Source organism: Peromyscus maniculatus, chromosome 4, assembly GCF_049852395.1.
Source record: "Peromyscus maniculatus bairdii isolate BWxNUB_F1_BW_parent chromosome 4, HU_Pman_BW_mat_3.1, whole genome shotgun sequence".
In the NCBI taxonomy this organism is placed as follows: domain Eukaryota; kingdom Metazoa; phylum Chordata; class Mammalia; order Rodentia; family Cricetidae; genus Peromyscus; species Peromyscus maniculatus.
Genome location: NC_134855.1, coordinates 16,252,928 through 16,265,814, shown reverse-complemented (window position 1 = coordinate 16,265,814; position 12,887 = coordinate 16,252,928). Strand labels below are relative to the sequence as shown.

General features: G+C 49.0%; 1 protein-coding gene across 9 annotated transcripts in view; it reads right to left on the bottom strand.

Moving 5' to 3' along the window:
- The window catches only part of Cacna1b (calcium voltage-gated channel subunit alpha1 B), a 157,824-nt gene that overhangs the window by 104,449 nt on the left and 40,488 nt on the right, over positions 1-12,887 (bottom strand). For 6 of the 9 annotated variants that reach the window (XM_076569298.1, XM_076569302.1, XM_076569299.1 and 3 more), the window contains exons 7-11: positions 12,591-12,694; positions 11,170-11,285; positions 10,310-10,366; positions 9,479-9,571; positions 1,015-1,224 (exon numbers count right to left, since the gene is read on the bottom strand). In XM_076569298.1, the coding sequence (XP_076425413.1) occupies positions 1,015-1,224; positions 9,479-9,571; positions 10,310-10,366; positions 11,170-11,285; positions 12,591-12,694 (580 nt within the window). The remainder of the gene's footprint in view (positions 1-1,014; positions 1,225-9,478; positions 9,572-10,309; positions 10,367-11,169; positions 11,286-12,590; positions 12,695-12,887) is intronic. The other 3 variants (XM_076569301.1, XM_076569305.1, XM_076569307.1) reach the window with 1 other exon arrangement.

Sequence of the window (12,887 nt, the reverse complement as noted above, 5' to 3'; positions counted from 1 at the left end):
CTCAGCACAGAAATTCAGGAAGCTACAGCCTAGAATCCTACTCCCAAAACAGTGTGCCATGCATGCATGTGACTGACTACTATGGGGTCGTCAATGCCCACACCAGATGGGAGCTTTTCAGGGGATGAGCGGGCTTAGTGGTCCACAGAGTGTGGTTACAAAAGGGCCTCCATCGGGGAAGACTACTCAGCCAGCAGAGGCCAGGATGGAGTCTCACTAGGTCAGACAGGGCTCTCCTGAAGGACTCAGGCAACTTTGGGCACACAGATCCCTCTGGAGAAAGTGAACTTAGTTAGGTCCTATTCCTCCACACCCACTGCAGATAACAAGAGTAAGTGCAGCTGAGGCCCGAGGAAATGGAAAGCCACACACTGACTGTAGAACATCAGTAGATTCTTTAACACTTGAGTGAGCTGTTCCTCATATGACTTGGGGGATCATTCTCTGAGGATCAGTACTTATGCCAGACAAGCATAGGAAGTCTCAACCCTCCAGGGTCCTCCTGTCTGCCTTCTCTGAACTGTAGCTGGGACCAGCTGAACATGACTCAGATCCCAGTGACTAGTGAGGGGCTCACGACATGAGACATCAAGTTGGCCCTGTGGGGAACACGGAAACTCCCCAACTCAGCCCACGGTAAAGAGACAGAGTGATCAGGAGAGCTCTGGGAGAATGCAGAAATCCAACTCGGCCTCCCCAGGCATCCAGAAGTAGCCTCAGGGCAAAGAGGCCAGGAACTAAGTCACCGATGACTGAATCTTCTAGTCTGGCTTGCCCCTGCTCATGCACTTATCTATTCCCCTAAGAACCACTCATTTCATATCATGAGACAAACATGATGAGCATCTAGTCAGATCAATTAAGGATGGGGGAATCTTCAGGCCCTGAACACAGGCCAGGCCCATGACTGTACAGTAGAAGTGGGACACCGTCCAGAGCATCCAATACCAGGGTTTCCAGGCTACAGAGTAGAGTGGTTGGGAAGGGCCCTGGGGAAGGGACTAGAGTACGTACACAGTGCAGTGGTAAGCCGCTGAGGCTGATTATAGTGCACCATGGCCACGCACAATGTGTTCAGGGCCACCACGCACAGAACCACCCAGTAGAAGCTCTGTGCTTTCACCATACGCCGGATGAAGAACCGGAACATCTTCTCCTTCCTCCGGAAGTATGACGAGCTCTCCGTCTTCCCACTCTTGAGGCTGGCACGAGCAAAGGGAGACCCTGCAGGACAAGTCTTGATGAGGGCTCAGGGAACAGTGGGCTCCCAGGACAAGCAACCACCCACCTATAGACATCCCCCTCAGGCATATGCTCACTCTTGAGCATTCTGAAGACATCTTCCTGACCACAGGCAACTGAGCTGCTTACCTCCATGGCCCCTGAATGGATTCCAGCCCTTTCTCATTTCTCGGATTAGGGAGTCCAGGCTACTGGGTACCAGACTGGATGATCAACAATCAATGTCTCCAGTCCCCAAGACCCTGGCCAACTTCCAAAAGGACAGCTCTGACATGGGTACCCTCTACAGGTACTCCATGATTTTCCTCCAAAGATATAAATAAATCCCACCACTAATTCTATCTTTGGGGCTCTGCAGTATCTGGCCTTCCCTTTCTCCCTATGATCAGCAATCACTGTCCTCTTGTTTCTTATTCAATTCTTCTAGAACACAGCTAAATGTGTTTATGTGTTAGTAGTAGCTACTATCTTGTCCAGAGCCCTAAATACTCATGGTCTAGAAAGTTTGCTGTACCTGCTGTAATCCAACTCTAAATACAACCAAATGGCTACCTTCTTCTCCCTACAGGATTCACTATTCCTGCTCCACCTTGGCCCTTTACAGTTCTCTTCATTGACTCCTTTACACCCTGGCTCTTGAGTCTGAGTCTTGGCTTCAAGGTTATCTCCAGTGTCTGACACTCCATATAAAATATGGTCCTCAACCCACTGCAAACAATGACAACAACCTTATCACCAATAATCAGTGTGTTTGCCGATGAGCCCTGTTCAGAGATGGTTTCCCTAAGTGCTTACATATAAATGAGACTGGTCTCTGGGTCCCTAAAGGTTTGATGGGTAGGTGTAGAATGAAGGGTGTGTCTAGATACTCCTGACTCTTTCTTCAAGTCTGTACTACTGTCATAGTTTCTGCACAGAGGGCCTAGATATCAGTTGTTCCTGTGTTCCTCTGAAAGCATACACTGCATCCCAGCTAAGGGGCTTCCGGACATCTGGGACTGGGAGTGTCTAAGAATGGATGTAGAATGGATGCTTTCCCACACATAAGTGTGTACACACCCAGGTACACTGAAAATATTATCAGTCTGGGGAAATGTAGCCAAGTCCCTGAGCCTCTGGAGGACCTTCTCCATCTCCATAGGCAGAGGCTTTCACAATGTCCAGGACCAAGAGGAAGGTATAGAGGAAGTCCATCAGCCAGCAATGACCTCCAAGGCCTTAAGAGCGAAGGCCTGGTTCTGGCTGTCACACCAGCAAACTCCTACAGAAACCTGTGCTCCCTCACAACTCCCCACTAAGCCAGCCTCAGCCTCAGCCTTACATGTGCACCATGGAGGTGGCTACTTCCACAAACCGGGGCTGAATCATATAAAGGAGCCTCTGGGCCAGTGCTGGGAAGGGCTGCAAATAAGGCACTGTTCTTCCCTATGGGGCTGGGAAGACACAGCTGGACAGACAAGCCAAGATCTGTTACCTGAAGGACAGCAGATGTGCAGAGCAAGGCACTGCCTCAGACCCCACATACATACGACATACTCACACGGTCACACAGAAACCTCAGAGTCATACACGCACATTCAGCACACATCTAGCGCCTGGCCAGGCTCACTCTGGTTGCAGACCCAACCAGATGCTCACATATTCAACAGGCGCACAGCAGGACTGTATGTATGTACATGCACAGGGCCACTCACAATATAGAGAACGTGCAAACCACTGAGTCACTCAACAAAGTCTCAGCAAGATCATCCACACCCAGCTCACCATACCATCCAAGAAAGGGGCAGCAAGACTCATGTAGGAAGGCCTCACAGGAATGTTTCTTTTTTTTTACAACTACCCAGCCACACACCACTCCTCTCCTTCACACTGTTCTTGAAATCCTCTCCCAGCTCTTCACTCTAACACACACTCAAAGCTTGATAGGGCCCTCAGAGTACAACCTGAAGGCACTTCTTGTCCTTGGCACCAAAAAAAAAAAAAAAGAAAGAAATTAGACGTGCCAGCCGCATATACACTGAAGCCTGGTGCCCTTGGGCAGGAAGCATAGGCAACCACGCCAATATCCCTCTTGGGCACTTTGTGAACCTGGGTCTCTGGGCTGCATTTCCCAGCAAGCAGACCATGTATATCCAAGTCTGCTCTGGAGAGGTCTCCAGTGAGGTCTCTGGTAAATACACCGTTCACATCGTAGGCTATGAGGGAAACCACAGAGACTGGGACCCTTTTTCACTCTTCTGTGTTTCCCGGGCACAGCTAATGCCAGCATGTATTATCTATAATGAAAGCATGTCTCAAGAAAAACAAGATCTGATATCTTCAAGCTACAGGTATTGGAGCATTAAAATAATTCATGAATGACATCAGATCCTAGCCAGCTACGCACAAAGACTCCCTCCACTCAACTACAAGGAGCATCAGTGAATACAGAGTCCTCATGGGTCCTTGGCATGACTAGTTCAACAACTCGTATACACAGATACATATGTGGGTTATCCCTGTCAGGCTCTACGGAAGGCACAGAAAACGAAGGATAACCAAGACTCACACCGTCATTGCCTATCTAAGACTACTAAGAAGAAGGAAGGTTCAAAGCATCCTTCCAGCCTAGCTGGCCTGTCCCAGTATGTGGCATTGAAAGTGACATAGAACAAGCAACACGCCAACATCCGTGGGTTCTGTGGGGATGGGGAGTAATCTCACCAATTCATCAAAACAAAGTGAAACTCGGAGAGAGAAAGAATCTGTGGTGGTCTAAGGAAGAGTGCCCCCCACCCCACCAGGTTCATATATTTGAATGCTTGGCTCTCAGTTGATGGAATGTTTAAGAACAGTTAGAAGGTATGGCCTTATTGGAGGAGGTGTGTCACTGGGACCGGCTTTGAGGTTTCAAAGCCCACACCAGGCCCAGTCTCATCTCTCTCTGACTCCATCTTGTGGATCAGATGTGAACTCTCAGCTACTCCTCCAGCACCATGCCTGCCTGCCACCATGCTCCCAACCATGTTGGTCTTGGACTAACCCTCTAAAATGGTTAGTTAGGCCCCAGTTAAATGCTTTCTCTTTAAGCTTCCTTGGTCATAGTGTCTCTTCACAGAAACATAATAGTTAACTAAGACAGACTTGTTAGAGAAAAAAGAACTTCGTTTCTAAGCCACTCAGCCAGCGAAAAGAGATGAAATAAACAGGTGGACAAACAGTCTCTCTCATGGCAAGCCTGAGCTGAGACTGAGGCAGAGAAGAGGTCAACAGGAAGCGATAACTATGATGAAGTCACAGCCCCAGAGCCAAGGAGGAACTGTCCCAGCAGCCCAGGTGCCACCCGACGATGGTCCAGGAGAAGCACAGGAACCAGGGGGGGCGGCGAGCACGCGGGACCTCAAAGTCTGCACCCTTCAGCCTGTGAGGGGCACTAACAGGTCAGCAGCACAGTGGGAATATAGGAAACCATCTTGTGAGGAAGACCTGAAGAAGAGCAGAGTGGGAAAGGCTCTCAGGTAGGGCTCCTCAGGAAGCCACAGCAGGATGCTAAGCACGGGGCCAACCATGTGCAGAAGCTCCGCAAAGGTCACGCCTCCTAGGTTAGGGATGGAACAGAGTAAGTGGAAACAACAATTTAGTGACTGAAACATCTCCAAGTTAAAGAAGGAAAATGAATAGAATATCCATTCTAATTATGAGAGCAAGTTAGGGAAAAGCCCATCTGTGGAACGGAACTGGAACCTAGAGATGGGCAAAGGAACAGGGAACATGACATATACCAACCTGATCCAGACACCACAGAAATGTCACACAAATAATAAACACGAAGAACAAGGAAAGAAATCACACTAGCCCACAAGACTAGGACTTGAGGGGAAAGCTAAGGCCAGTTAAATACATTTTATAAAGGAACTTGATACACGTGCTGGCAGGTCGTATGTCAATGACACAGGCTACTTGAAAGGAGGGACCCTCAACTGAGAAAATGAATGCCTCCATGAGATCTGCCTGTAGGGCATTTTCTCAATTAGTGATTGGTGGGGGAGGGCCCAGCCCATTGTGAGTGGTGCCATTCCTGGGCTGGAGGTCCTGGGTTCTATTTGAAAGCAGGCTAAGCAAGCAGCCAGTAAGCAGCACCCCTCCTTGGCCTCTGCATCAGCTCCTGCCTCCAGGACCCTGCCCTGTTTGAGTTCCTGTCCCACTTTCTTCACTGATAGACTACGATGTGGAAGTGGAAGCCAAATCAACCCTTCTCTACCCAACTTGCTTTTGGTCATGGTGCTTCATTGCAGCAATAGAACCCTAAGACAACATTCTAAAGAGGAATAAAAGAGAAAAAATCACCAGGTAAATGTGATCCCAAACACTGACAGCAACAATAAAAAGAACAGAACAGTGGCGTATCGTCAGACAAGATCAAGGCCAGGCACCATGCCTATAATCCCAGCACTTGGTAGGTAAGAGGCAGATCAGGAGGACCACCATGAGTTCAACGCCAGGCTGGACTAGACAGTGAGTGCCAGGTCAGCAGGAGCTACAGAGTAAGACCTTGTCAAGAAAAAGAAAGGAAGGAGGGAGGGAGGGAGGGAGAGAGGGAGGGAGGGAGGGAGGGAGGGAGGGAGGGAGGGAGGGAGGGAGGGAGGGAGAGAGGGAGGGAGGAAGCCAAGTGTCCAGTGGAGTAAGGTCAGACCCTGTGTGACAACACAGAAGAACTGAGGAAAGCATGGTGATTACAGCCTCACAAACAACCCTAGAATACAAGATAAAAAGCATGCAGCTGGAACACCAACAGCACCCCTCCAAAGTGACAGCCCTACAAGACAGAAAGCAAAGAAGTAGCAATTTCAATTAACAAGCTTGATAACTCTCAGCTACAGGACATATACTTTTTGTTTATGCTAATGAAATATTAAGATTAGTTACAAACCTTAATTTGAAAATTTATAAACTTAAGGAGATTTATAGGCCTCATCTCCCAATCATTATCTGATATAATTTTATCAAATTGAAGCTCATCCAGATATTGCCCCTACTTGCCAGTTAAGAAGCAAACTCCTAGACAACCTCTGGCTCAAAGAGGAAAATAAGGAATATGATATAGATGTCAACAAAAAGGGATACATTATAGCAACGCTGTATAGAAAGGAAGACACACAACCCAAAAGCCTTCATTATTAAGAAAGAGAGAAAAAAATGAAACGAGTGTTTTTAGAAAATTAGAAAGAGGTTAGAGAGATAGCTCAGCCGTTAAGAGCACTTGCTGTTCTTGCAGAGGACCCAGGTTTGGTTCTCAGCACCCACGTGGTGACTCACAGTTATCTGTAGGCACACACGGCTGCATATACATATATATGCAGGCAAAACATTCCTGCAAATAAAATAAAATAAATTAATTTTTTTTAAAAAAAATAGGACTGGAGAGAAAGCTCAGTGGTTGAGAGTGCTTAGTGTTCTTGCAGGAGGTCCAGGTTCTAACATTCATTAATACATGTTAATATGTGATATAATGATAATTATCATATGTCATTCTATATGATCCTAATTAGGAAAAAAAAGAAACCAAAGGATGCACTGGGGACCAATAGCAGCAAAGCCGTGCCAACCAGGGTCTGTGTCATCCGCAGAGCCACGAGCAGCTTGCACACACTACACACACTACACACACCAGTGTGGGCCTGTGCCTGGCCTCCAACAGACATCTCCAATACCCTGTGCTCTCAACAAAGCAAACCTTTGTGCCCCGACTCAGCCCACAGCCCCATCTCCTAGCCAGAGCTCCTCTATCCCTGCTGTTCCTCAGACAAAACCCAGAGCTTCCTGGAGAGCTCTCCTATGCTCAGACACACCTGACTGGACTGTCTTCAAATCGGCCTGAAGTCCAAGCATTTATCATCTCCTTCTCTACTACCCAAAGCCAGGCCTAGGATCCCTCCTGTTTAATTTGTACCCTGGCCTTCACAAACTGGCTTCCCTGCTTGTACCTTTTCCCATTTCATTTTCTCTTCAGCATCCCAAGGAGACACAGCTTCCGCTTCAGTGAAAGCCAGACAGCAGATTTAGACCAAGGATGGCCACCTGGAATCCTAGTTAGCCTACCTTTAGCCTTTGATATTGCTCATGAATGCTAGCTCCATTCTTGTCTTAGGGTCTGGATACTTATTTCTAGAAGGTTCTTTCTCATTCTTTTCCAGCTCCTTACTTAATGGTATTTTGTCCTAGAGCCATAAACTGTAACACTACATCTAGACCCTTGAGAGTCTACCCTTCCCGAATTTTTCTTCCTTCTAACACAGCTGCCTCTGATGAGCTACACATGTGATAATCATTGTCTCATCTGATGCTTTGCTGAACAGACCCCTAAAGACAAAGGGCCACGATCATCTGTCCAACACCACGCTCAAATGCCTCAAAGAACTCCTGTAGTATTATGGGTATTTACTAAATATTTATTGAGTGAAAAAAACACACAAATGACTAAACACAAAATTAATTAAGGGAATGCTACATGCAACTCTACAGAAACAAAAAAACAGATTTCTTAATAAAGTATAAATTACAAAACTGGCCCAAGTTCATTCCCAACACCCTCTATTTTTCTAGGACCACACAGGTCTTCAGTTAATCTCACCTACAAACAATTACAGTGTTCTCTTTAGTATAATATTTTTAAGAATTCCTTTGAGGAATTCTTACAATTTCTCTTGATCATATCTCTTCCTGTTCCCCCCCCAACTCCTCCCAGATCCACCCCCCACTCCCCACCTCCTCCAAACTTCATATCCTCATTTACTTTTTAAAAAAATAGTCCACCAAGTTCACTCTGTACTGCCGATATATTCATGGGTGTGGGGCCATCCAGTGAAGTGTGGTCAACCAACCAACCAGGAGTCACACAATTCTAATAGTCTTTATATGCATATATGCCACAGTAAAAAAGGTTTTTCAAAAATTCTAAGTCATTTTACAAAATCAGAATGTAGGTAAAATGATAATCAAAGACAATTATGTAAATATAACTGTAATTTTTAAAATTAGATTTAGATCTGTAACACACATTGCCTGTCACTACTATAAAATGAACACAAGTCAACAGAAAAGTAAATGAGTGGATACTCATTTCAGGCAACAAAAGGACCAAAACTATCAGCGTCAATCAAACAAAAATTACAGTCCTAGTCCAATGCTGCTTTGTGCTCACCCAACTAGCCTCAAAACTGGGGGGAAATGACCGTGTACGATGACACAAGTCTTTAATCCCAGCACTTGGGAGGCAGAGGCAGGTCAATCTCTGTGAGTTCAAGGCCAGCCTGGTCTACACAGTGACTTCCAGGACAGTGAGGGTTACAGAGAGAGAGAGAGAGAGAGAGAGAGAGAGAGAGAGAGAGAGAGAGAGAGAGAGAGAGAGAGAGAGATCCCATCTCAAATAAAACAAACAAAAAACCTGGAAAATTTTTAAAGGAACATGCACCGAGGTGAAGGCAAATATCTTTCTGAGCCGCTAATGAAAGATACTAACACTGGAATTCTCAAAAGTGCAGACACCTCTGTCCTCAGTAGCCCACCCCGGGGAGCCCATCTGTAGAGATGAAGGCACTGGTAAGAAAAGACAAATGGCCACAGGAATTTAGGGCAACATTTCTCCTTACGAGGAGAAATAGAAAAAGGAAATGGCATGGCTGAGGGACAGCCAGAAGAGGGGGAGAGGCGCAGACACCGACAAGCAGGAAGCAGACTCCACCTGGGACCTCACTCTGGGACACTCAGACCGCTGAAGGTCTAGGCAGGCCAGATGGGTTTGCTGTGTGGCCTCGGCATTGCTGGGGTCTGTGCCTCTCCCACACAGCTGCAGGAGACCCAGGGCTGCACCATCCTGGCAGAAGGAAGCACAGTAAGGCTTCTGGTAGGGAAATGCCAGGTATTTGGGGCACTAAGGGAACGAAAATGCCCAGCTCTGCAGGAAAAATCAACCAGGCTCATTTCACTGTGGAAGAGGGAGGGTGCAGAGCCAGGGTGTTAGAGGCCCAGGCCAAGGAAAGGGAGGAGCAAGGGAGGATAAGGAGAAACCCTCTGTGCCTTCCACCCTGGGTTCTGACTACAGGGTGTCCTGTAGCCAAAAGCAGTGGCGCCCAGAAGGACACTTCAGGGAGTGCTGAGGCACCGTAAAGGGAAGAACCCCGGGCGGATGACAGAAGGAGCATCCAGTCAGGGTTTCACAGCCTCAGAAGGCGCCCCCCCCCCCCCCCCCGAGACTCACCAACAGCACAGAGGTCCACAAACCGGTCCTCGCCCTCCTCCGCGTGGATCAGGTCGTTTCGGCTCTTCTTGGTGGCGGCCCTCTTCAACACTGCTTTAAACAATGGGTAGTGGGGACCAGTGTGAACTGCAGCATCGGGGACCCACCCAGGGAGTCTTTCGGCTGTGTGGCACTATCGATCCTGAGAACGCTCCACGTGATCTCAGCTCCTGTCTTGACACTGAGGCACAGCAGTTCCCTGACCCTGACCCTTAAGCCCTTCTCACTCCTCACATGGAAAGGACATGGAATCTTGAGGGTCACTCTTTCTCTTCCATCCAAAGCAAGGACGCTAGGGAGGCATAACCACCAAGAAGACTGAGACATATCATCTGGGGCCAGGCCAGGGATGCAGAGGTGCATGTACAGATTTGCTCAGAGTGAGGTGACCTGCAGAGGTGACAGCATGCCATGCTGTCTGGTCCCAACCTAAGCCTGCCCATGGCTCGGGCTGTGCAGGCAACGGCAGGCGCCAACAGTAGTGGAGGCCCCCAACTCTACGAAGGGCTCTGGACATTGCCTGGAGTCTTCTGGGGCCTTAGGGATAACCGTAACTCCAGAGACAGACAGCTCATCTCAAACCCTGCAGGCATGAAGCTTCTAGAAGCAGCACTGTCCAGCATAGCTTCCAACAAAAGATAATGTATGCATGTGTCAGAAGCCCAGGCTGCTCCGATTCTACAGCCCATGTGTTACTATGACAGATCTAAAGGGGCCTAACATGGCACAATGTCCCAGGGAAACAGGTATCTGAGTTCCTACTGTGTGGGGAGTGCTATTGAGACCACTTACCATCCAAAGGGGACTTCTCTTCAGCATTCTTGTCCTCCTCGGCCAACATGACTTCCTCTGTGAGGGGCAAAGCTCAGGTCAGGGCCTTTCTACCCATCCCCCAAAAGGGACTCATCCCAGGAAAACCTGTAAAAGTAGTCTGGAAGCACCTGCCTGCTCCTCTATACACATCCACATCAGTAGGCTATGACTGCATGCCCTCTACCAACACCCAAAACCATGCCCCAAGCAGGAAGCCCAGCGACCTCACCATCCCATGTCCAACCTACAAATGGTCCTCCTACACAGCAGCTGTAACTGACTTTGCCACTGATGGAGTATTTCTAAGACCTCAGGCAGGACAGCAGCCCACACAGAAGGAGCAGCTCACACAAATGAAGCAGCCCACATGGAAGGGAGCTACCAGCATGGATAGATCAGCCCACATGGAAGAGCAGCCCAGAGGTAGCAGTTTACACAGAGGGGGTAGACCACATGGAGGGAACAGCCCAGGTGCAGAGGGAAAGCCCTAAGGAAGAGGAAACTGCCGACAAGGAGAGGGATAGCCCTATGAAGGGAGTCTCCCAGATGGAGAAAAGAAGCCCATCCAGAGGGGAGCTACTTTACCTGGGATGGAGGAGGCAGGTTAGAGTTTAGGTTTGCAGTGCCCAGAGCAAGGATGACAGAAAAACGCAAGGCAAGAGCAGGGTACTCAGGTCCTAGACTGATCCTCCACTCAGAGGGTTTGTGACTATCATATGGCAATGCACTAAGATCAGCCTTTTTCACCGCTCCATCCCAGAGCCCAGGAATCCAGGGCGGCAGCAGGGTGGACAGTGGACGGATCGGAAGTGCAGCTGCCCACTTTCACACAGACTCACCCGCCTTGAAGATCCACTCCAAGTACCCGTTCAGTTCTCGCTCAATCTGCTGCTGCCTACGGAGCTTCAGGAAGGCACGGCGGTTCTCTACTCGTTCCCGCTCCTTGGCAAACTCTCTATACCATGTAGGAGAGAAAAGCAAGCAGTCCAGGGACACAGTTTGCAGGACAGTGTTGCTTCTAGAAGCTTCATGCCTGGAGGCAGGCTCCTTCCAGCTCCCGCACCCTCACTCCACCCACCACACGCTCCGGCTCCAGCTCTGGGAATCCAGACCCCTCACTACTGCTGAACTACCAGCCTACTGTGCTCTGCTGAGCCGGCTCTCGTCCACCCTCTGCCTGGCTCACTTCTAATCCTCTCTGGATCGCGGTTGAGATACCCCATCCTCAGGTGCCTTCTCAGCTTTAAACTTCCTCATCAGACTAATTCTACTCTGTCACTGTGGTGGTCTGAATAAGAATGTCTCCCATAGGCTCATATATTTAAATGCTTAGTCACTAGGGAGTGGCACTACTTGAGAGAGATTAGGGGTGGGCTTTGAGGTTTCCACAGCCCTTGCCATGCCCAAAGAGTCAGTCTCAGTCAGCAGGAGTCTCAGTCTCTCTCTGTCTCTGTCTCTCTCTCCTTCCCTCCGTCCCTCCCTCAGTCCCTCTGTCCCTCTGTCTCTCCCTCCCTCTCTGTCTCTGTCTGTGTCTCTCTGACTCTCTCTCTTCTGTCTATCTGTCTGTCTCTCTGTCTCTGTCTCTGTCTGTCTCTGTCTCTCTCTCTCTCTGTCTCTCTCTCTCTCTCTCTCTCTCTCTCTCTCTCTCTCTCTCTCTCTCTCTCTCTGCCTGTCAGGATATAGAACTCTCAGCTCCCGCCTGCATGTCACCATGATTCCCCCGCCAGGGTGATAACGGACTACACCTCTGAAACTGTAAGCAAGCCCTAATTAAATGTCTGCTTTTATAACAGTTGTCTTGGTCATGGTGCTTCTTCACACCAACGGAACAGTGACTAAGACAGTCACCTACACTGGAGGCTCAGGTAGCCTCTGCAAAGGTACCTGGAAAGATATGCTAGTGATAGCCACACCTATTATAGGACACATAGAGCCCAGAGACCACTTCAGCTCCAGAGCATGCTCCTCTACATCTAGTCTTTATCCTGGCAGCTGTTTTGGGCGCCCACCAGGCTCTATTCCCATCCACCTTGGGAGCCATAGGCCTGGTCAGAGACAATAGAGCCAGCCACCCAGGGATTCTGCGGCTCAGGTAGGGGCAGAGTCAGGTCAGGCCTGTCCTCTTTACCATCTTTGTGACATAAACTTCCTTGGACCATATAAGGGTGGGGACCAAACAGGAGCCCAAGTGCAGAACAGCAGGGTGCTGTGTCCCCAGGGGCGCCAATACAGAGGGCCCAGCAGAGCCCGCGGTTCTTACCCTGAGAGCACACCCAGCACTAGGTTGAGCATAAAGAAGGAGCCAATGATGATGAGAGGGATGAAGTACAACCAGTTCCAGGTGTTGCCGGCTGCGTCATTTGTCTGGGAAAAAAGGAGGAAGTGAGACAAGCAGGCCAACAGCTATGGCCACATCAGTGGGCTTGGCCTCCAGGCCTCCTCAGAAAGGTCCAGGCAGGGAGTCCAGGCTTGGTCAGACCTGTTCTTGCCCCACAAAGCCTTCCCTGGGTGGAGGCTCCCAGAGACCAGGGAAACTGTACATCTCCAGTCATTGCCA